This window comes from Phascolarctos cinereus, unplaced genomic scaffold (genome assembly GCF_003287225.1).
Source record: "Phascolarctos cinereus isolate Bilbo 61053 unplaced genomic scaffold, phaCin_HiC Scaffold_8;HRSCAF=390, whole genome shotgun sequence".
NCBI lineage: Eukaryota > Metazoa > Chordata > Mammalia > Diprotodontia > Phascolarctidae > Phascolarctos > Phascolarctos cinereus.
The window spans coordinates 62,255,205-62,279,669 of record NW_027556291.1 but is presented as its reverse complement, the minus strand read 5'-3'; the positions used below and the strand labels follow the sequence as shown (position 1 = coordinate 62,279,669).

General features: G+C 40.4%; 1 protein-coding gene across 1 annotated transcript; it reads left to right on the top strand.

The window, feature by feature from the left end:
- Positions 1 to 15,092: 15,092 nt before the first annotated feature.
- NXT2 (nuclear transport factor 2 like export factor 2) lies at positions 15,093 to 22,846 on the top strand. Its single transcript, XM_020967291.2, has 4 exons — positions 15,093 to 15,273; positions 16,684 to 16,770; positions 19,386 to 19,530; positions 22,014 to 22,846. Exons 1-4 carry the CDS (start codon positions 15,259 to 15,261, stop codon positions 22,190 to 22,192), a joined length of 426 nt encoding a protein of 141 aa, XP_020822950.1. The 5' UTR covers positions 15,093 to 15,258; the 3' UTR covers positions 22,193 to 22,846.
- Positions 22,847 to 24,465: the final 1,619 nt, after the last annotated feature.

Below are 24,465 nucleotides of genomic sequence, written 5' to 3'. Positions count from 1 at the left end.
ACTGAGTCTGGGGGAGGTGGTGGTCAACGTGGTGATGGTGGTTTGAGTAGCCTGGCACATGTTGCTTCCCATCTCTCCTTCAAGATGCACTGCTTCTTCAGCTGTTTGTCCTTCGTTTTCAAAGAGGACCAGTGACATCACAGGGGGATGCCTTGATTTGCACATGAATTAGATTTAAGTGAGGCAGAGCTGCACAAAGTCATCAGCCTCACTATCTCTTCCACAGCCATCAAAGTCCGGTGGCAGGACAAAAGTCAGGATTACTGGTGATGGCTCAGGATGCAGGGGATGACCTTGGAGTCTTCTGTGTCTGACCTCGGAGTCTTCCATGTCTGACCGAGCTGTAAGCGCTCCACAGCAACTGCTTCAGCCACCTTCATGGCCATTGGAACAATTGTTCTCATCCGCCCATTCTGCTGGGGGACATCCCCAGACACAAGAGTTGCCCTTAAGCAAGTCACTTAACCCAAATTGCCTCACTTAAAAAAAAAAAAACAAAACAGGAGTTGCCCTTAGACGCAGGCCTATAAGGGAAGCAAACAAATCTGATGGGGATGTCAGAGAACTAGGGTGAACTGAACTGAGTCCACACATAGGATCCTAGCTCAGGGACCTACTACCTAAAGCCCTGGAGATAACAAGAGGCAAAAGACAGTCTGCCCTCAAGGGGCTTACAATCTAATGAGAGAGACAACCAAACACATTTGTACAAACAAGCTATAGACAGGATAAATAGGAAATAATTAAGAAATAACTAATAAGTTATAATATAATATAAATATATATAACTAAGAACACTGGAATTAAGAGTGGTTGGGAAAGGATTCTGATAGAAGGTGGGATTTTGATGAGGACTTGCAGGAAGCCAAGGAAGCCAGTAGGTAGACATGAGGAGGAGGAGGAGGAGGAGGAGGAGGAAGACCATTTTGAGGTAATAGGGGACAGCCAGAGAAAATGCCCAGAGATGGGACACAGAAGGGACATACTCTTGGAATAGTGACTTGCCCAGGGTCACACAGCTAGTAAGTATCTGAGGCTGGTTCTGAACTTAGGTCTTCCTGATTCCAAGCCCAGGGCTCTCTCTATTCACTGTACCACTTAGCTGCCCTAAATCTAAATGTAGCTAGCTCTTTTTCCATCACTTGGTCTCCCTTTGGGAAAGAGCACAGGATAGGATTTTTATTTCATTTTTTGGTTGGGGGTGGTGCTGGGGGGAATAAGGATAGCAGAATGGGGTGGGGGGGAGAGGGGGGTATTGGGCAGCACAGAATGTGGCTATGATCAGAGTTGGGATTGAAGGTACTAAAAAGAAATGCCCAGGTTACTGAAAGAATAAACTTCCTTCTTTATTTAGCATTTTGCCCTATCAAAGGCACAATTACTCAACTCCCAACTCTTAGGTATTTAATAATACAGTGTTTTCTGATGGCGGTGTCAAAGATACAGCACTTAAAAGCTGGGTAAGAATGTGTAATAATGCCTCCTCTACACCACCAGATGTCACTCTAACACCACTGATTAATTTGGAGGGGTTTGCTAGTTTGGTTTGGGTTTTTTTTCAATTCCCAATTTCCTATCAGGGAGGCCCAGCAACTATTATGGAAGGTGACTGATTGCTAACCCTGTAGAATACTTTTTTGCAAAAGTACAAATAGTACTATCAATCAAAATGAATATCTATGGACAATTTCATGTACATATTACATGAAAAAGACAATGGATATTAAAACATCTGTGAAGATTTGGGGAAACAACAATATTATTAAAATATTGGACTGTGAGGAACAAAGCCCCACCCTCTACCCTCTTTCATTTTTTTTTCAACCTGACTTATGATTTAATTAGTTTAGGAGACAGCTGGTGGGGCAGTGGATAGAAAACTAGCTCTGGAGCAGGAGTGGGGAACCTGCTGCTTCGAGGCCACAGTCAGCCTTCTAAGTCCTTGAGTGTGGCCTTATGACTGAGTCCAAGTTTTACAGAACAAATCCTTTTATTAAGGGGGTTTGTTCTGTGAAGTCTGGATTCAATCAAAGGGCTGCACTTGAGGACCTAGAGGGCTACCTGTAGCCTTGAGGCCGCAGGTTTCCCACCCCTGTGGAATTAAGAAGACCTGAGTCTGGCCTCAAATACTTCTTCCTAGCTGTGTGATCCTGGCCAGGTCATTGTTTGCCTGTTTCCTCAACTGTAAAATGAAAATAATCATAATAGCACCTACCTCCAGGGGCTGTTGTGAGGATCAAGCGAGATTATTATTTGTAAAATGCTTAGCAGGGTGCCTGGCACATAGTAGGTGTTATATAAATGTTTATTCCCTTTCCCTTCTGCTTAGGGAGCTCCTAGGGAGGAAATCTCTCTGCCAATGAAAATCAGCCATTTCTCTGACACATCCCAGTGCTTTGACTCTGGGCAAGTAAGTCATCTCTCAATGCCCCAGGCAGCACTTTTAACTGCAGAGCCAGGGGAGAATGGGCGTTTCCTCCCTGGGAGTTTGTGTCCCAGACCTGTTGGCTCTCTGGTGTCAGCAATTCTCAGCCAAGGAAATTCCTCCCAATGCAGGCCTGCAACTGTTCTGTCATTTATAGTCTGAGAGAGCTGCCTGGAGAAACTGAGGTAAGTTGTCTGGAGTCACTCAGCCTGTCTGTCAGAAGTAGGACTGGAACTCGAGCCTCCCTGACTGACCAGCTCTCTACTCTACCACACTGCCTCTCATTTAAATGCTATAGTATTATCATAGAATATAAATGATATCATGAATCATTATAACATATAATGTATAAACTACATAACAAATCAAAATATATAATGTATAATGTAAAATATATAATCATAATATAAATGTAGTATAATATTTTGACCAGATTTGTGATTTTATTGGTAAGGAGAGCTCCCAGATAAGGTAACTCCCTCTCTCAATGCAGACTGGGTACTAATAATCTTGGAGAGTTTCTTGGGTCACTGAAAAGTGAAATGACCCACCAGAGTCACACAGTATGTATTAAAGGCAGAACTTGAACCCAGGGCTTTTTGACTCTAAGGTCAGGTGTCTATCCATTATGGTACACTGTCTCTCTTTTACACATTTAACAAAGGATTATTGGTAGATTATTGATCAATTCCAGCAATCTGACAACTTCAAAATTCAAAATGAAATCTGTGGCCTGGCATAAAACCTAAGTCTAAAATGCAAGAAAGGTGACTTCTCTTAGATTTTAACATTCAAAGCTAAAAGTATGGGAGGGGTGTTCAGAAAGGGTTATGTCCCAATGCCAATCACTTGAGCTTTCTTTGAAGAATCTGTGGGGATGCTGCTGGCTTTGAAGCTTTTCAATCAAATCTGGTTTCTCTCACTTTGACTTATGCCAAATCACAACCTCCCTGAACCTCAGTTTTCTCATCTGTAAAATGAGATTAGATAGCCTAGAGGCTCCAAGTCCATTATCCAACGAACTCCCCTCCGGTTACATTTCCTTTACCGAGTCAAGGTAGAATTCTAATGGTACAATGCCCAGAATTCCCAGCTTCAGAGCAACCCTAGGGAAGGAGTGTTTGCAGCTATTCAGTATTATTGTTTATTATGCTTTTTTTTTTTATTACATCTCTTTATTTTTAAGGAGTATTAATTTACTTAGGGAGTCAATGCTAGGAGTAAAAGCAGTGTAGACAGCATTGGAGAATTCGAATCCGCTTCATGGGGAGCCTACCTCATTTTGCCCAGGACACATGACTAGCAGTGTCCTTTGGTTTTGAACCCATTTGTTAGAAACATTAAATTAGATACACATACATGGTGTGGCATTGAACTCAGACACCTTCTATTGGACACGATAAAGTTTCAGTACTTTAGTTGAACCCAAGGAAAGGATAAGTAACAATAGTTAAATACACAGAAGACAAGGTCTGTAGCTTTAACATAAGAGGATTATTTCTTAGTTGGCATTAATTCAAGGAGGAAGGAGATTTCTATGCTTTTTTTCCCCTTGCAATACCCAAAATACCTGTTAAAAAAGAAAAAGAAAGAAAGAAAGAAAGAAAGAAAGAAAGAAAGAAAGAAAGAAAGAGCACAGGCAAACTGTACAGATCTGGAGCATAGCGGGAAATTTATATATATACAAGTGCACTCGGACAACAAAGGTTAATTCAGATGGTTCCCAGTAGGGAAAAAACACAAGAGAGGGGAAAAAAATGTTCTCTTAAAAAAAAACAACACATTTTCTTCAGATAAAATTCTAGGGAAATCTGTAGGATTCTGGGAAGTACTATGAATTTGTATTTGGAAGCTTTGAGAGAAAAAAACACATAGATTATATATATATATATATTTGTATGTACGTATGTATGTATATGTGTCTATATATAAAATAAATCATAACAATCCCAGATGAAGGCCCCACATGTAGCCATCAGGTGGCGCTGATAAGCAATTACTCCGGAGTCCCATTCCCCTGCAGGTAGTTTGCGCATGCTCTGTTAAGTCTAAAGCGCGAATTGTTGCGATCTCCATGGAAACTAGACACTGGCGAATCACTGACCCCCTATCCCTTTCTCTGCAAGGTCGGCCTCCTCCTTTCCTAGGAAAGTGGTTTCCAAACATTTTTAATAGAGCCCTCTCTATTAAAATGTTTGAGCACCCCCAAAATATATGTACCTTTATTTACAAATTATACTTGTGTATTATTGTACTAATATATCATATATATAAAATATAATATAATTGCACTATGAAATACATAAACTAGACATTTTAAAGGATGATATAGGTGAAATTAGCAATATTTTAAAAATAATTATTTTATGGTACAAGAACTCAGCTCTCACTAAAACTATGAATACTATTTTTAATGACTAATTAATGATAATTTATAATGGTTAATTATCTATTGCATTGCATTGATAATGGTAATTATTAATAATTTTAGGGGGCTTCTTTGACTGTGCTTCATTGTTTTTGAAAATCTTACTTTGACACTGCAATCCAATGAAACCACAAGTCCAGCCAAAATATTAGCATAATACATTTAATGCAATATATCATGTTATATTTTATGATGATATTATAACATATAATGCGAGGTACATAACAAATCATGGCATAGTGGATAGAAAGCTAGCCTCAGGCTCAGGAAGACCAGAGTTCCAGTCCTGGTGCCTGCTGCCTATGTGACCCTGGCCAAGTCACCTAAACTCTCAATGCTCCAGGCACATCTCTAATTTCAAACCAGATTTCACAGTCTGCTTCTAAAGTCAGTTTATTTTTGATACTTAGTTTTAATGGCTATAGCTGTAAAGGAAACCTCACAAAGACCCACAGATTCAAACAGAAAAAGTGGCCTGCATTTACTAAATCATGATCCTCATTCTATCCATCAATAATGTAAAGTTCTTGTTGGCAACTGGCTAATAAATTTGTCTTCACTGACATCAAGCAGTTGTTTTTACAAATTAATTAAAAGGATTTTTATAAACAGTCTAGAGGGAGGCCATATGACCCAGCAAGATGAAGGACTAGAATTCTCTCTAATCCTCATGACCTATCAGACATCTCCAAAATAGTAATTGTATGGAAGATATAAAGCAGTTTCAGCTATCTCCATGGTCTAGTACACCAAGAACCCCATGGAGTTTTGTAAAAACCTGACTTCTACTAATCCCTAACTCCTAACATATTCAGTGCCCCCTCCCTCCCCCACTGCCCACCACACTGGCAGAGCTGCACAAGCTGATCATGGGCTTTTAACAGAATTCAGTTCAGCTCATACCCCATCCTCCTAATGCCTCGGAAAACCAAAAGGCAGAAATTTGCTCAGTCTGGGACAAGTGTGGCAGCTCTCTGTGCTATAATAATACTCAGCTAGAGAACTGAGGAACAGAGGAAACTGAGTCAGGATGTCAGAGTGTTCACGGAACCACTAGGCTTGCTGAAAGCAAAGAGCCCAATATTTAGCTGGGTTCAGTTCAGTCCCCCTCAGAAGACATTTAAGAGGGAGACTTAGGCCATTGTGGGAGGAGACTGAAATGTCTTAGAAGTCCAGTCCCCAGGGAAACTGCCATCAAAAAGGAAGGAACTAGAAAGTAATGACAATATAAGGGAGAAAGACTGAAGATCTCAGAAGGAAGGAAACTCAATTAAACACCTTGACTATAAGCAGATAACCCAATAGGTAAGATAATAATAAACAAAGGGAATAAGGCCTCCAGAATCAACTGAGTCCAGACATGTATGCATAAATATTGCAACACAAAGCCTGCACCCATCAGAAAGGAAAAGGAATAAACACCTGATGAGGGGAAAGACCCTATGGATTCCCAAGAGACCATAGAACCACAACAGGATATTCCCAAATGTCTTTAAAGAGAAATAAGAGGGGGGCAGCTAGGTGGCACAGTGGATAGAACACTGGCCCTGAAGTCAGGGGGTTCAAATCTGGCCTCAGACCAAACACTTGACACTTACTAGCTGTGTGACCCTGGGCAAGTCACTTAACCCTAATTGCCTTTAAGAGAGAGAGAGAGAGAGAGAGAGAGAGAGAGAGAGAGAGAGAGAGAGAAATAAGAGGGGCAGCTAGCTAGGTGGCACAGTGGATAGAGCACCAGCCCCGGAGTCAGGGGGACCTGAGTTCAAATCTGGCCTCAGACACATAACACTCAGTAGCTGTGTGACCCTGGGCAAGTCACTTAACTCCATTGCCTAGCCAAAGAGAGAGAGAGAGAGAGAGAGAGAGAGAGAGAGAGAGAGAGAAATAAGAATTGTGAAAGCAGAATTTGTAGCCTGCACAGCAGAAACAATTGGCAGAATAGAAAAACTTCATCCATAGTGCCAAGTCACACTAAAGAAACAAAAGAAAAAATAGCTAACTGGGAATGCAAATACAAGGAAGTAAAGGACAATCAGGAAGAAGAGAAGCAAAAATCAATAACATTCAAGGAAAGCATAATATCCATACAAGCAAAATATACTGATCTCAAAAACAGGATGAGTAGAGATACCTTAAAGATTAGGTCTCTCAGTCTATCCTGCCCTACAGGAAAATAGAAGGGGAAGGGGATAAGAGAAGGGGAGAGAGACAGAAGAGAGGACAGACTAGGGGAAGGGATATTCAGAATGCATGCCATCTTGGGGTGGGGGGAGGGGGAGATGGGGTGAAAATTTGGAACTCAAAAACTTGTGGAAGTGAATGTTGAAAACTAAAAATAAATAAATTTATATTTAAGAGAGAGAGAGAGAGACACACACACACACACACACACACACACACAGGCGGGGGGGAGGTGGCAGAATCATAGGATCATAGATCTATAATTGTAAGGGACCTCTGAAGCTATCTAGTCCTCCCCTCCCCCATTTTATAAGTGAGGGAAATGAGGCTCAGGAATATTAAGTGACTGGTTAACAGTCACAGAGGTGAAAGCATCACAGGTAGGATTTGAACCAAGGTCCTCTGACTCAAGAACAGAGGTTTTTAAACTAAAGTCTGTAAACTTTTTTCCTAACTTTTGATAATTTCATACTTCATTTTAATAAACTGGTTTTTAATTAAAAAAAAGCTTATTTAAAAAAAAAAGTTAGGTCTCTCAGAACACTAGTCTCCCAGACAAGTAAAAAAAAATCTGAACACCATAATGCAAGAAGTAATACAAGAAAATTGCTCAACAATTCAAGATGTCCTGCCTCTGTTCCCTTTGTTTCTCAGAACATCTGAAAATCTGAAATAAAGTGACAATCAGAAGAATTCACAGATTGCCTCAAAAACAAACAAACAAAACCCTATGCTGCAAACTTCAAGGCATATAGCAGTTAAATCTAACAATTCCTGTGACAAACAATAAATTTTGCAAGTGACCAGGAGAAAGACTTCCAAATATAAAGGGAAGGATTTTTGAGTAACACAGGACTATTCTGCACCCATTAGAAACTACAGGAGGGAATGGAATAATGTCTAGAGAGCAAAGGAGCTCAAGGTGCAACCCAAGGTGGCATCCTTTGCAAATCTGAAACTAACCATTAATGAAAAAAAGGACCTTCAATTTTAAAAAAGTGTTCAAAAATTACTAGAAAGAAAATCATAGCTGAACAAATTATTTGCTTTTAAAGCACCACAGACAACAGAAATACAAGAAGGGTAAAACACATACAGCCAACATGAACTATATAACAATAGAGAATTCATTATGAGATATCTTCCTAAAAGTATACAAGAAGATATGGGTGAAATCAGAAGTCATATAGAAATAATGACGGAGAGGTCTGAAACATTGTCGACTAAATCTTGCAACACCCAGCCTACAGGTAAATAAATGTTTTTATGGGACTAAAGTAAAGAATGAGAAGGCACATAACATGGGAAAGGGGAGAAAGAAGACAAATGAAAATATACAGTGTACTCTAATCAAATCAAATGTTAACAAATAAGGAAAAATAACTTCTATTGTCTTTCAGGAAGAAGAGGACCTACAGGAGAATGGGTGAGGAGAAAAGAGAGATATTGAAATGTGAAAAGAGTAAATCTTGTTTCAGTGGTGGGAGGGGGGACTATTGATGGAGATTCCTATAGGGGAAGAGAGATATCCTATGAAGGGTGATGGAGACCTTACAATGAGAATGGTCTGCAGTGATTTGGTGCTTAGAGATCCCAGCCATCCTGCCTCAGGAAAAGAGGAATCAGAGTTTCTGGAGGCAACTGACATGGACTCAAAGATATTTCATGGTAAACTGGGGAGGAAGTGACCATGAGGAAGGCAAAGATTAATAATAAACTTTACAATATTCTAACCAATATCTTCTCTATCACCTGCTAGAATCGGTATTTCTAAGAGTGAGGAACAATGGAATAAGAGATCAAGGGTAAGATCTACAAGGCAATAACATTGAAACTGTTCAAAAGAGAGAACCCAAAACAAGGACTTTAGAAGCATTCATTCATAAGGAATCCACAGAAGAAATAAATGAGTATAAGGACAATGTATCAAAGAATAAACATCTAGAATAGAAAGAAAGGGAAGATAAATAACTAAGAGAAAAATCCTTTTAAGAAAAAAGCACCAAAAATGAAATAAAAAACTAAAAACAAGTTGAAAGAAATCAGAGAGAGAAGGATATTATTTGACTACTTAACTGAGAGAGAAAAAGAGGGGAAGAATTAAACAATGAGATAAAAGGAAGAAAAAGCAACTAATAAGTAAAATACCAAAACTATGAAAAGGGACAACAAACAGAAAGGGAGGAGGCTTGAGGGGGAAGACAAGAGAGACAAGTGAGAATGGGGTTGCCTTATAGTAGATTAAGGTAAAATAACTGAAGAGACCAAGTGCTATGCTTGTGATACACACACACACACACACACACACACACACACACACACATACACGCACACACACGTGTGTGTGTGTGTGTGTGTGTGTGTATGGGGGAAATTCCTAATTTTTAAAAAATAAAATAAAAACACAGACTCAAATGGAGACTTAAAAATGAAATCCTAAATTAAGGAATAAATCAAAGAACAAATCATGAAAATAATGAATAATCATGTAAAAGAAAATGACAGCATTAGAAAAACATAACAAAATTAATTTAAAAACTTTTTCAAATGTTTGATTTTTTCCAATTTCATGTAAACATTTTTAACATTCATTTTTAAAAATTTTGAGTTCCAAATTCTCTCCTCTCTCTCTCTCTCTCTCTCTCTCTCTCTCTCTCTCTCTCTCTCTCTCTCTCTCTTCTCTCTCTCTCTCTCTCTCCCCCCTCCCTCCTTCCCCTCCCCCCTCATTGAGAAAGCAAGCAATTTCATATAGGTTATACATGTGCAGTCATGCAAAAGATTTTCCATATTAGTTATGTTGCAAAAGAAAACACAGATCAAAAAAAAGCCTAAGAAAAATAAAGGAAGTTTTTAAAAAGTATTCTTTGATCTGTATTCAGAATCTGTCACATAACAAAATTTCTAGGATGCAGCTAAAACAGTCCTCAGAGGGAAAATCATGTCCCTATAAACATACATTAACAAAATAGAAAAAGAGAAGGTGAATATGTTTAAAAATTAGAAAGCCAACAAACAAACCTGAAGTAAGCACAAAAGAGGATTTTAAAATTAGAGGAGAAATATTAGAGAAAAAATTAGAGGAGAATCTAGAAAATCTATTAAAATGATAAGTAAAAAAAAAACTAAAAACTAGTTATTTGAAAAGACAAACAATTGACAAAACTTCAGCCAACCTGATTACAAAGAAGGTAGGAAATCAACAAAATAGCAAAGGAACAAATGTGAAATCACAGCAAAACCAGAAGAAATAAAAAGAAGAATTAGAGTATGTTATGCACAGTTATATGCTAACAAAACTGAGGACACAAAAGAAATAGAGCAATACCTTCAAAAATATAAAATACTCTATGTAACAGAAGACCATATAAGGATTTTAAATAATCCAATGTCAGAAAAATAATGAACCCAAAGACCCCAGCTTCTGGGATAAGAACTCACTCTTTGACAAAAACTGCTGGGAAAACTGGAAAAGAGTATGGCAGAAACTAGGCATAGATCAAAATCTCACACCATATACCAAGATAAAGTCAAAATGGGTCCATGATTTAGATATAAAGGCTGATACTGTAAGCAAACTGGGAGAGCAAGGAATGAATAGTTTACCTATCAGATTTATGGAGAACAGAAGAATTCATGACCAAACAGGAGACAGAGAATATTATGAAATGTAAAATGGAGAACCTTAATTACATTAAATTGAAAAGTTTTTGCACAAACAAAACTAATGCAAGCAAGATTAGAAGGAAAGTAGAAAATTGGGAAAGAATTTTTACAACCAGTCTCTCTGATAAGGGACTTATCTCTAAAATATATAGAGAATTAAGTCAAATTTATAAGAATACAAGTCATTCCCCCAATTGATAAATGGTCAAAGGATATGAGTAGGCAGTTTTCAGATGAAAAAATTAAAACCATCTATAAGTCATATGAAAAAATGCTCTAAACCACTATTGATTAGAGACATGCAAATTGAAACAACTCTGAGGTACCACATGACACATATCAGATTAGCCAGCATGACAAAACAGGAAAATGATAAATGTTGGAGAAGATGTGGGAGAAAAGGAACACTAATGCATTATTGGTGGAGCTGTGAAATTGATCCAACCATTTTGGAGAGCAATTTGGAACTATGCCCAAAGGGCTATAAAAATGTGCATACCCTTTGACCCAGCAATAGCACTTCTAGGGCTATATCCCAAAGAGATTATACAAATAGGAAAAGGATCCACATGTACAAAAATATTTATAGCAGCTCTTTTTGTGGTGGCAAAGAATTGGAAATTAAGAGGATGCCCAAAAATTCAGAAATGGCTGAACAAGTTGTGGTATATGAATGTAATGGGATACTATTGTGCTATAAGAAATGATGAACAGACAGACTTCAGAAAAACCTGGAAAGTCTTGTATGGTCTGATGCTGAGTGAAGTGAGCAGAACCAAGAGAACGCTGTACACAGTAACAGCCACGTTGTTCGATAACTAATATTGATAAACTTAACCCTTCCCAGCAATACAAGGATCTAAGACATCTCCAGAGGCCTCGTGATGGAAAATGCTATCCACATCCAAAGAAAGAACTATGGAGTTTGAATGCAGATCGAAGCATACTATTTACTTTTTTTTCCCTTCTGTTTTGTTTTGTTTCCTCCTTCTTGTAGTTCCTCCTATTGGTTCTAATTCTTCCTTACAACATCACTAATGTGAAAATATGTCTAATAGGAATGTATATGTATAGCTTATATCAGATTGTATGCCATCTTGGGGAGGGAGGTGGAGAGGGAGGGGGAGAAAAATTTTAAACTCAAAAACTTATGGAAGTGATGGTTGATAAATCAAAATAAATTAATTTTTAAAAAAAGAAAAAGAAAAATCATGAGAACTGACTGTTAAGAAATTATTCAAAAGAAAAAACTATTTCTTGTCCTGGTGGATTCACAAATGAATTCTATCAAACTTTTAAAGAATAATTAGTACCAATACTACACAAATTATTCTCAAAAAGTGAAAGAATCCAATTGGATTCTTTTTACAAGACCAATATAGTCCTGATACTTAAACCAGGAAAGGATAAAGCATAGAACTATAGACCAATATCATTAATGAACAGTGACTACAATTTTAAAAATCTTATAAATAGACTACAGTAATCCTTTAAAAAAAATCATTCATCATGACCAAGTGAGATTTATTCCAGGGATGCAAAGATGGTTCAACATTAGGAAAAGAAAAATCATAATCATATTAAAAACCAAAACATCTGAAATCTGATAATTACCTCAAAAGATGTGAAAAAAGCCTTTGACAAAGTACAACACTCAGGAGGAGGAGGAGGAAGAGGAGGAAAAGAAGAGACATAAAGGGACTTTAAAAAATATCATCAAAAGGGACAGCTAGGTGGCGCAGTGAATAGAGCACCAGCCCTGGAGTCAGGAGGACTTGAGTTCAAATTTGACCTCAAACACATAACACTGGCTAGCTGTGTGACTCTGGGTAAGTCACTTAACCCCAATTGCCTCACCAAGAAAAAAAAAAATTTAGTTTATATCTGAAACCAAAAGCAAGTACCTTATGCAATGGAGGTGCACTAGAACCTTTCCCAATAAATGCAAGAGTTAAGCAAATATATCCAGGGCCTGTGGCCTTCTAGGTCCTCAAGGACAGCCTTTGACTGAGTCCAAGTTTTACAGAACAAATCCTTTTATCAAGGGGATTTGTTCTGTGAAGTTTGGATTCAGTCACAGGGCTGCCCTTGAGGACCTAGAGGACCACATGTGGCCTTGAGGCTGCAGGTTCCCCACCCTTGGCACTCTTCCCTCTATTATTTGATATTCTTCTGGAAATGCTAGCAATAGCAATAAAACAAAATAAAGACATTAAAGACATAAAGATAGGTAAAAAGGAGATAAAACTATACCTCTTTGCTGATGATAAAATGTTTTACTTAGAAAATCCTAGGGAATCAGCAAAGATATTAATAAATAACTTCAGTAAAGTTTCAGGCTACAAAATCAATCCTCAAAAATCAACAGCATTTCTATATAATAGTAAAAAAAATACACGAGGCAATAATATATAGGGAAATCCTGTTCCAAGTAACTATAAAATGAATAAAATATCTGGAGATCAATCTACCAGAACATACAAAATACTTGTATCGATTCAGAGAAGAGGGCATATACAAGGAATGTTATGATGGCAGGACCAATACTACTTGATTGGATTATGGGGGTGAGATAGAGTGGGAGTTGAGGATGCCACTTGTGATCCTGGATGACTGGGAGGATGGTGGTGCCCTTAACAGAATCTGGAAGTCAGAAAGAAAGGAGAGTTTTTTGGGGGGAAGATGAGTTCAGTTTTGGACATGCTGGGTTTGAGATGTCTATAGGACATGTAGTTCAATATGTTAAGAGGCAGTTGGAGGTTACAGACTGAAGGTCTGAAGAGAGGTTAAGGCTGGACCAGTGGATCTGAGAGTCATCTAAATAGAGTTGAGAATTGAAACCACAGGAGCTGATAAGATCATCCAGTGAAATAGTATGGAGGGAGAAGAGAAGAAAGTCCAGGACAGAGACTTGAGGGACACCTACTATTAGCAGGAGTAACCTGCATGAAAAATCCAGCAATTGAGATTGAGAGACCAGATAGGCAGGGAAGAATAAACATTCATATAGTGCTTACTCTATGCCAGGCACTGTGCTAAGTGCTTTTTACAAATATGACCTCTTTGATCCTCACTACAACCCTGAGAGGTAGATGCTTTTATTATCCCTATTTTATACTTGAGGAAACTGAGGCAAATAGAAGCTAAGTGACTTGTACAAGGTCATATAGCTAAGAAGTATCTGAAGGCAAATTTCAACTTGGGTCTTCCTGACTCCAGGCCCAGAACTCTACTCACTATATCACCAGCTGCCTCCATAACAGATAGGTAAGGGGAGAAGCAATAGAGAACTATGTCTCTAAAACCCAGAGAGAAGAGAGTATCAAGGAGGAAAAGGTGATTAAGGGTCAAAGGCTGCAGAGAAATCAAGGAGAATGAGGACTAAGAAAAGGCCTTTGGATTTATCCCAGCGATATGCCAGGGAGGGTCCCAGCCTGAGCCTCTGGCTTTACTTTACTGGAAAATACTGAGGCCACTGCTTCTCCTCTAACCCATCTATTATGGAGGCAGCTGGTGATACAGTGGGTGCCGGCCTGGATTCAGGAAGACCTGAGTTCAAATGAACTAAGAGATCTTTGGTAACTTTGGAGAGAGCAGTTTCAGTTGAATAATGAATTTGGAAGCCAGATTATAGAGAGTTAAGGGTAAGAGGAAGGGAAGTGGATGGCCTTCTCAAGGAGTTTAACCACGAAAGGGAGAAGATACATGGGAAACATATGGGATGATAGCTAGAGGATGGATGGATCAAGTCGGTTTTTGGTTTTGGTTTTTTGAGGCTAAGCATGGTTGTAGGCAGTAGGGAAGCAGCTAGTAGACAGGGAGAGATTGAAGATCAGTGAGACATCAATCTGCTGGAGAAGATGGGACGGCATGGGGTCTCTTGTGCATGTAAAATGGTTGGCCTTGGCAAGGAGAATGGTCAATCCATGGAGTGAAGGAGGAGACAGTGAGGGAGGGCGTGAGGGTGATGTGGGATGGGGAGGAGGAGAGGGGAAGGGAGGGGAACAGAGGCAGCTCTCAGCTAATCACATCACTTTTTCTCAGTAAAATAGGGATTCCAGAGTCTTAGGCTGGGATTCGCCCTCCCCAGATTCTCGGGAAACAGGGAATCCATTCATTTTAGCAATATTTTTGATTTAATGGCAAATGCCCTCCAGTTAATACAGATATCTTCAGTCCGCCCACCACGCCGTTGCCAGGCTACCGTTCCGCCCCTTTGATTTGACTTTTCCCTTCTGCCACGCCTCCCCAGATTTTCCCCGCCCAGGAGCCGCATTCCAAGCTTTTCATTGCACTCTGGCTGCATCTTACACCCATCGGACATTTTCTGGCGGCTCAGCCAGCCAATCAGCGTTGGGCAGACATTGTGGCACGTGATCGCTCCTTAAAAGGCGGGGGAGGCGGGGCAGGCCGGAGAGCCTCCTGGAGATTTGATTCCAGCGGAGGGGTCAGAAAACTTGAGCCCTCTGCCCCTGTAGAGTTCAGGAGCCTCGAAGCCTCCTGTGCACCTCGCCCTCGGGGCCGCTGGGCAGAAGCTGCGCATTCTCGCTTGGAAGCTGCGATGGCGACAGCGGCGGTGAGCCCTAGCGCAGCTTCTCTGTGTGCAGTTGGGGTGCTGGGGAGGGGACGTGGTCGGGATGAGGGTGGGGGACGGGCATGGCTACACCTGTCGGCCCTTAGATGCAGCCGCTTCTCGGCCTCCAGAAGCCGGGCAGGCCGAGCTTTGGCCTGCGCCTTAGGGAGAGAGCCAGGGCAGCCATAGAGAGAACCCGAGAGATCGAGAAAGGGGGAGAAGAGCCCCCTGCGGATGCGCAGGGGGCAGCTCTCCGGGGCCCACGGAGGGGCGGGGGGCGGAGGGCGGGAGGCGGGAGGCAATGTCGTGATTCCAGAGGGGGCAACCGCCTCCGGTCCTTGAACTTCGCGCAGAAAATTGCCCAGGGTGAACGAGACACGTGCACGTCTGGCTCCGATCCCCCAATAACGGAAACTGGACTCCCGAGGCTTAGGAGAGCCTCCCAGGCTATTGGGGGGGGCACGGGGGGGGGGTACTGAGGCTCAGGGCGGAGAACGGACTGGCCCAACAGCACAGCTAGGATCCTAGACCTAGAGACGGGAGGGCTCTAAGCCCCCGACCTCTCCTTTTACAGAGAAAGGAAACTGAAGCCGCGGGAGAGAAAGTGATTAGTGTGAAATCGCATATACTGTCCTAAGGCTAGAGCTGGGAGGGGCCTCAAAGGCAGTCGAGTTCAACCCTTTCGTTTTACAGAAGGGGAAACTGAGGCCTAGGGAAGGGAAGGGATCTGCCCAAGGTCACATATTGCATCATAGGCTTAGAGCTGAATGGGGCCTCCTAGGCCATCTAGCCCTACCCCTCTCCTCATTTTTTTTTTTCATTTTCCACTAGAGGAACATGAGGCCCAGGAAATTCTTTGTTCAAGGTCACACACAGAGGAGAAACGTGAGGCCCAGAGATGGGAAGGGATTTGTTCAAGGTCAAACACCGAATCATAGCCTTGGAGCTGGAAGGGCCCTCCAAGGCCATCCAGCCCTACCCCCGAATTTTTCATTTTACAGAGAATGAGCAGAAGGCCCACTAAAATGATTTGTTCAAGGTCACACTGAAGAAACTAGACCTAGAGATGGGAGAGGCCTTAGAAGCCATCTAGGTAATTTATACTCAAGTTATCCTGCCTAGAGACAGCTAGATCACCCCAAATGGATAGGGCTGTAGGCCTAGAATCAGGAACATCTGAATTCAAATGGATCCCCATATACTTAGTAGTTGTGTAACCCTGGGCAAGTCATTAAACCTCTATCTGCCTCAGTTTCCTCAGCTGTAAACTGGGAATACTAATAGCAACTACCTCTCAGAATTGTTGGGAGGATCAAATGAGATATTAAGGGAATGCTTATTCCCTTCCCTTTGTGGAAGTGAGATGAACTTGGCCCAACTTTGATAAGCGTATATGCTGATTTTTTCTTTTAGGACTTTAAAACCAATGCGGATCAGGCTTGTAGAGCTGCTGAAGAGTTTGTCAATGTTTACTATGACACCATAGATAAAAGAAGGGGGGTAAGTATTATAGGCACTTAAAACAACTGAGACCCATTTGGCTTTACTCACAGCCTCCTCGGCTGCTTTGCATAAGTGACTGGATATTTCTGTCCACTTTACTACCAGCTGTTTTATATTTCTTAGCCATGGATTTAGAACTGGAATGAGCCTTTGAAGTCATCTAGTCTAATCCCTTCATTTTACAATTAAGTAAACTGAGGCTCAGAAAAGTCAAGTCTTTGTATGGTCTGATGCTAAGTGAAATAAGCAGAACCAGGAGAACGTTGTACACAATAACAGCCATGTTGTTCGATGACTAATATTGATAAACTTAACCCTTCTCAGCATTACAAGGATCTAAGACATCTCCAGAGGCCTCATGATGGAAAATTTTATCCACATCCAAAGAAAGAACTATGGAGTTTGAATGCAGATGGAAGCATACTATTTGCTCTTTTTTTCTTCTGTTGAATTTTGTTTCTTCTTTCTGGTGGTTCCTCCTATTGGTTCTAATTCTTACTTACAGCATCACTAATGTGAAAATATGTTTAATAGGAATGTATATGTATAGCCTATATCAGATTACATGCTGTCTTGGGAAGGGAGGGGGAGAAAAATTTAAAACTCAAAAGCTTATGGAAGTTATTGTTGATAATTCAAAATAAATTAATTAAAATTAAAAAAAAAAAGAAAAGTCAAGTCTTGCTTAGTGTCACAAGGAATAAAAAATAACAGGCAGGATTTCAACACAGGTCCTGTGATTTCAAAGTCAAACTGCCAAAATAGGATAATGCTAGTGAGCCCACCAGGTACTAGATGTGACATTTGATCTAATGCTACCTGATTTGAACCTTTTTTTAAATTAATTTATTTTGATTTATCAACAATCACTTCTATAAGCTTTTGAGTTTTAAATTTTTCTCCCCCTCCCTCCCCACGACAGCACACAATCTGATATAGGCTATACATATACATTCCTATTAAACATATTTTCACATTAGTGATGTTGTAAGGAAGAATTAGAACCAATAGGAGGAACCACCAGAAAGAGGAAACAAAACTCAACAGAAGAAAAAAAAATAGCAAATACTATATGCTTCGATCTGCATTCAAACTCCATAGTTCTTTCTTTGGACGTGGATAGCATTTTCCATCATGAGGCCTTTGGAGATGTCTTAGATCCTTGTATTGCTGGGAAGGGTTAAGTTTATCAATATTAGTCATCGAACAACATGGCTGTTACTGTGTACAACGTTCTCCTGGTTCTGCTCACTTCACTCAGCATCAGATCATACAAGTCTTTCCAGGTTTTTCTGAGGTCAGCCTGTTCATTATTTCTTATAGCACAATTGTATCCCATTACATTCATATACCACAACTTGTTCAACTGATGGGCATTCTCTCAATTTCCAATTCTTTGCCACCACAAAAAGAGCTGCTATGAATATTTTTGTACATGTGGGTCCTTTTCCCATTTGTTTGATCTCTTTGGGATATAGCCCTAGAAGTGCTATTGCTGGGTCAAAGGGTATGCACATTTTTGTAGCCCTTTGGGCATAGTTCCAAATTGTTCTCCAGAATGGTTGGATCAGTTCACAACTCCACCAACAATGTATTAGTGTTCCAATTTTCCCACATCTTCTCCAACATTTATCATTTTCCTGTTTTGTCACGTTGGTCAATCTGATAGGTGTGATGTGGTACCTCAGGGTTGTTTTGATTTGCATTTCTCTAATCAATAATGATTTAGAGCATTTTTTCATATGATTATAGATGGCTTTAATTTCTTTGTCTGAGAACTGCCTGTTCATATCCTTTGACTACTTATCCATTGGGGAATGAATTGAACCTTTTTTTAAAGTAACTACTGCAGGTGGTATATTAGATGAAGCCCTGGACCTGGAGTCAGGAAGACCTGAGTTCAAATCCAGCCTCACTTACTAGTTATGTGACTCTGGACAAGTCACTGAACTTCTGTCTGTATCAGTTTCCTCATCTGTAAAATGGGCATCATAACAGCATCTCTATCCCAGGGTGGTCGGGAAGATAAAATAGAAAATACTTGTAAGAGAGAGGTATTGAACACTCAAGCAGCCACAACATTCCCAAGTGTGACCTGAACTAGATTCAAATGTAATTGGGAAATGTTGAACGAAAGAAAGAAAAATACAACAGAGATGATGTTAATTTGTGGTTCTCTAAGTTAATATGCAGCAGCAGGGATCCATTTCTATTTGAGTCTGACACTTCTGCCATAAAGCACTTTGCAGGCCTTGAAGCCTATGCACATGCTACCTATTATTTGTCCCCCCTCTATTACAGACCATTTCTGGTTACATTAGAAAGGTATTTGATTCACAGCCCAGTTGATTTGACACTATACAGCTATAATCCCTAACCTTTCCCATACCAGGTTTTTTTTTAATTAAAATTTTTTAAATTAAATTAAATTTAAAATATTTTCATTAAAACTTCATGCCCTTCATTTCCCTAAAGGGAAGAATTGAGTATATATTCCAGTAGAATTGATGACATGGGGTTGGGAAAGTTCCACTAAAAGTGGAAGACAAGTAGACTTGGTGTCAGAAAAAAATTACACAGAACAGAAATCTCTATCTTTACGTTTTCCTTAGATGATGACAAGACTGTACCTTGATATGGCTACTTTGGTTTGGAATGGAAATGTTGTCAATGGACAAGATGCTTTGGGTAAATTTTTTGAGGCGTTGCCTGCCAGCGAATTTCAGGTCAACGTAGTGGACTGTCAACCTGTTCATGGTAAGACCAGGGGTTTTCTTGGCAATGAGCATTTTGTTCTCATGTGCTAAGCATTAGACTTTCATTAGTCAAAGCAGGTTGTTGAGGAATTTTGTATTTTACTACTAGTCAATCACAGAATCTTAAAACCTGGGAAAAGACCTTCTAGTTCAGGCCCATCATTTGGCAAATGAGAAAATAGAGTCGGGGCAGCTAGGTGGCATAGTGGATAGAGCATCGACCCTGAATTCAGGAGGACCTGAGTTCAAATCCGGCCTCAGACCAAACACTTGACACTTACTAGCTATGTGACCTTGGGCAAGTCACTTAACCCCAATTGCCTTAAAAAAAAAAAAAAAGGAAGAAAGAAACAATAAAATAGTCCATTTTCCAATAGTCCAATAGTCCAAAAAAGAATATAGTCCACACCTGGACTGTAGCCTGCTGGGGGTGGTCTGTCTCCTCAAGTCTCTCCCCACTCCAATCCATCCTCCATTCAGCCACCAAAGTGATTTTCCTGAAATGCACATCTGATCATGTCATGCCCATACGCGGTAAACTTCGCGGGTTCTCTTTTGCCTTCAGGAGCAGATACAAAATGCTCCATTTGGCATTGAAAGCCTTTCATCACTTAGCCCCCTCCTACCTTGCCAGTCTTCTCACACCTAATCCCTCCCCCCCCCAACCCCACCCAAGACATATTGTTCGATCTAGTGACACTGGCTTCCTGGCTATTCCACCAACAAGACATTCCCTCTCTCAACTCCGGGCATTTTTTCTGGGTGTCCCCCATACCTGGAACAGCTGCCTTCCTTCACTGTGAGTACCGATGTCCCCCCCCTTTGACTCCCAACTAAAATCCCACCTCCTACAGGAAGCCTTCCCTAATTCCTCTTAATTCTAGTTCCTTCCCTCTCTTAATTATTTCTTACTTGTTCTGACTGTAGTTTACTTTGTATATATTTGTTTATATACTGGGTCCCCCTTTAGATGTAAACTCCTCCAGGCAGGAACTGACTTTTGCCTCTTTTCAAATCCCCCACACTTAGGCCAGTGCCTAGCACTGATGCTAAATCAATGTTTATTGATATAAATAAAAGTGCTTAATCAATGTTCATTGATTGCTGGTCTAGGAGCTTAGAGATCTGGGATCTCTTCGAGTCTTGACCTCTGCCCCTTAACTAGTTTTCAGAACTGAAGCAAATCACAGAAGCTCATGAAAGGAGAGATATTTTAGGAGGGAAGAAAACTTGAGAGTCATTCAGTAGTCAAGTATTTGGCCTGTAAGCTCTTCCATTCGAAAGGCTTTTCTCTCTGTATCCTGGAATAGTTTCCTGTTTGTGGTGATTCATGGGCTTACAGAGAAATGTCAGGGTTAAATGGGACTTTGGGTGCAGAGGAAGGAACTAGAGAAATTCTCAAGCACATACTTGCCTGCTGTGCCCTGAAAAGTCTAGTTGAGAGTTACCCAGAATTGCTGAATAATGTATTCAGATTTCTTAGAGTCCTTTAATGCTTAAAAAAGTAATTTAGGCCTAGACTCAAACTGTAACAGTTACTATTTCATGATCTCTTTCCCTTCTAGGTGGGCCAGAAGTCTGTCTTTTCTTTTTCTGGTACTATTTCTGGGTGACTTGAGTTCCCCAGCAAAAACAGCTTTGTGAAATGCAGCCTTCGACTTTACATATTCAGTCATCCATTTAGAAGGAATGGAGCTTTGATATGTCTTTGAAATGCACCTGTGGCTTTTAGCTTTCTGACTTTGTGGGTCACATAGTACAGGCAGGATATCTATATATCATCTATGGTGACACTGGAGATTTTCTAGTTAGAGTAGATGGCAAGGTCAATTTAAGAAACATTTCTACTGGGTGCAGGGAATAGTGCTTGGCCCTATGGAAGACGGAAGGAAGGAAGAAGAGGGTAAGGGAGGGGAGAAGAGTTCATTTTTGTCCCTGAGGAGCTTAAATTCTGGTGGGGGGAGAGAGCATGTTATAGAGACCCAAGATAATTGGAGTAGGGAAAGAGTACCACCAATGGGGGAAATCAGGGAAGGTCTTGTGTGGTACGTGATCTGAAAGTTGAATGAAAAGAAATATTGAGGCAGAGGTGGTAAGGATGGGAGGATATTCCAGAAATAGTATTATTACTTTTTGGAGAGGGAAGGAAGATAGGAAAGATACCACCTGTATGAAGACAGAGATGGGGAAGTAGGATGTGGGTTTACAGAACAGCAAATAGGAGAGGGTTTTAAGGGGACTCCTATAGAAACATCTCCAAAGGGAGTTTGGAGCCAGATGGTGAAGGACTTTATATGCCAACCTGAAGAACCTGTGCTTTGCCCTAGGGGCAATAAGGAGGCAGCAGGTGGCATTTGGGCTGGCGAATGACATGAGAGCCAACCTGTGCCTTAGGAATTGGGATTGGAAAGAGGAGACACTATTTGGGTCTTAGTGTATCTAACTTTTATGGGTGTTGCCATTCTCTCCCTCTTCTGTGTGTAGAGCATGCAACTCAGAGCCAAACAACCGTCCTCGTGGTGACCTGTGGAACAGTGAAATTTGATGGGAACAAACAGCGATATTTCAACCAGAATTTCCTGTTGACTGCCCAAGTCATGCCAGACAGCACCGTGTGGAAGATTGCAAGTGACTGCTTCCGTTTCCAGGATTGGTCTAATTAGGCCTGGCCAAAAATGGGACTCTCTTGTCTCTGGCCCAAATGGTCCAGTATTCTTTCTTTAAAATGTTTGAAATTTATTCATGTTTTCCTGTTGTCCACTTCATTTCAGAAGTGCTGTAAACCCAGGGTACGCCAGAGCTGATATATCTTTAAAAATGGTTTAAATTCCTAGAAGCAACTTTCATGGTTGCTCTTAAAAGCAGTGGAATTGTGTTTGGCTTAACATGCCTTTTAAATACTCTGTAACTGAAATGCTGAATGCTTACTGCTTTGTTAAAAGGGTAACTACCCCAAGATAACAAACAGTATAAACCTGATCCATCACAAAGATGGAATTCTTTGTGTCTCATGGGCCCTCTCATTAGCTTAGCATCACATAGGGTTGTACAGGGTAAATAATATACAAACACTCACCTTCTTTCAGTAAATGTGAAAGTAGCCTCAACTTAGGATCCATCTAAGTCAGGACAGTTGAAACACTGTTGATTTTTACTGGCTGGGTTTTCATAACTACTCAGATGTTCTGGAAATGTATTTGTGAAGTGATATTCAGATTGTGATTTTTAATGAATTATAAAGTTAATATTAAAAACCAGTAGAACCAAACTGTTTGTGAAACTAGATATATTTGAATAAAAGAGTTTGAATGCATAAATGTCTCCATTTTGTAATTACTACAAGTATTCATCAACTTTGCCCTTTCTCATCACTTTTCCTTTTGCATGGTTGTCATTAATATAGACTCTTTTCTCTGGTTCTTCTGTTTTCACTTCGTACTGTTTCACAAAGGGTTTTTTCTCCACATTTCTCTATATTCTTCATGTTTGTTTATCTTAATTATTAGCTGATTTAACTGTATTGTGGTATGCTGTTATAGTCACATACCATGATTCATCTTAAGTATTCTTCTGTGGTTGGATGTGTCACTTCCAGTTTTTTTAAATTACAAATGATGCCATTTTAAGCATTTCTGGATGTAGTGCTCCTTTTTTTCCCTTTCCAATGATACTCTTAGGGTCTATTTCCCAAAACTGAGTTATTGAGTCAGAGGTTATAACTTGTTTTTGTAATTTCCACTGTGTACTGCCACATGGCTTTCCCAAAAGATTCGAGTACTTTGCATTTTCACTGGTCAAAAGGGAAGACAGCAGAGTCTGTTTTGGAGTAGAGTCCAGCTCATAGTACCCAGCTCATGGGAAGTACTAAGATAAGCCCTGTCAATCTTGCCCCCACACTCTTGCCATTTACTTAGTATGAAACCACTGTGCTTCAGCAGGGAAAAAATCTGGATATATGTGTCTTTGGTTCCATTTTTATTCAATGATGCCCATAGCTAGCCAGTTCTAGTAAAGGTGGGTACCTTTAGTCACTGAAAATGTCCCAGTTAAGTTCCTTAGAGATCATATCTTCTGTACCCATGGAGCTACACACCAATGCTCAATACCACATTTGTTACTAGGGAGGCAGCTTAATTTTAATTGTTCATTTGTTACATACTCTCCTGGAGCCTGGGTGGCTCAGTGGATAGAGCACTAGGGCTGGAGTCAGGAGGACCTGAGTTCAAATCTAGCCTCAGATACTTACTAGCTGTGTGACCCTGGGCAAATCACTTAACCTCTGTTTGCCTTAGAGCGCTGGAGAAGGAAATGACACACCACTCCAGAATCTTTGCCAAGGAAACCCCACGTGGATAGAGCTCTGGTCTTAGAGTCAGGACAACCTGAGTCCAAATCCGGTCTCAGACACATGATACTAGCTGTGTGACCCTTGGCAACTCACTTAACTCCAACTGCCTCACCAAAAAAAAAAAAAATTAAAGAAAACCCCATGGACAACACTGGTGTGCTATGGTCCATGGGATCATGAGGAGTCAAACACAACTGAACAACACCCTTCTAAGATGCTATTTCTGAATCTTGATTGGCAGTCTCCACCTTAGACTTTAGAGTCTAAATGGGGGGGGGGGGCAGTGGATAGAGTGCTGGGCCCAAAGTCAGGAAGACTCATCTTCCTAAGTTCAAGTCTGGCCTCAGGTACTTATTAGCTGTGTGACCCTGGGCAAGTCACTTCACCCAGTTTGCCTCAGTTTCCTCATCTGTAAAGTTAGCTGGAGAAGGAAATGGCAAACCACTCCAGTATCTTTGCCAGAAAAACCCCAAATGGGGTCATGAAGAGTTGGACATGACTGAAAAGTGACTGAACTGATGAGAAGATAAGGTGAGATCTTCATTCTACTTTGGGATCTTTGCTTTGACATGTATCAGTCTTTTAATT

Bases quoted from the DNA above. Each gene is read 5' to 3' on its own strand.
- NXT2 (XM_020967291.2), top strand. The intron at 16,771-19,385 runs GTAAGTATTATA...CGTTTTCCTTAG, and splicing joins CCATAGATAAAAGAAGGGGG to ATGATGACAAGACTGTACCT. The intron at 19,531-22,013 runs GTAAGACCAGGG...TTCTGTGTGTAG, and splicing joins GGACTGTCAACCTGTTCATG to AGCATGCAACTCAGAGCCAA.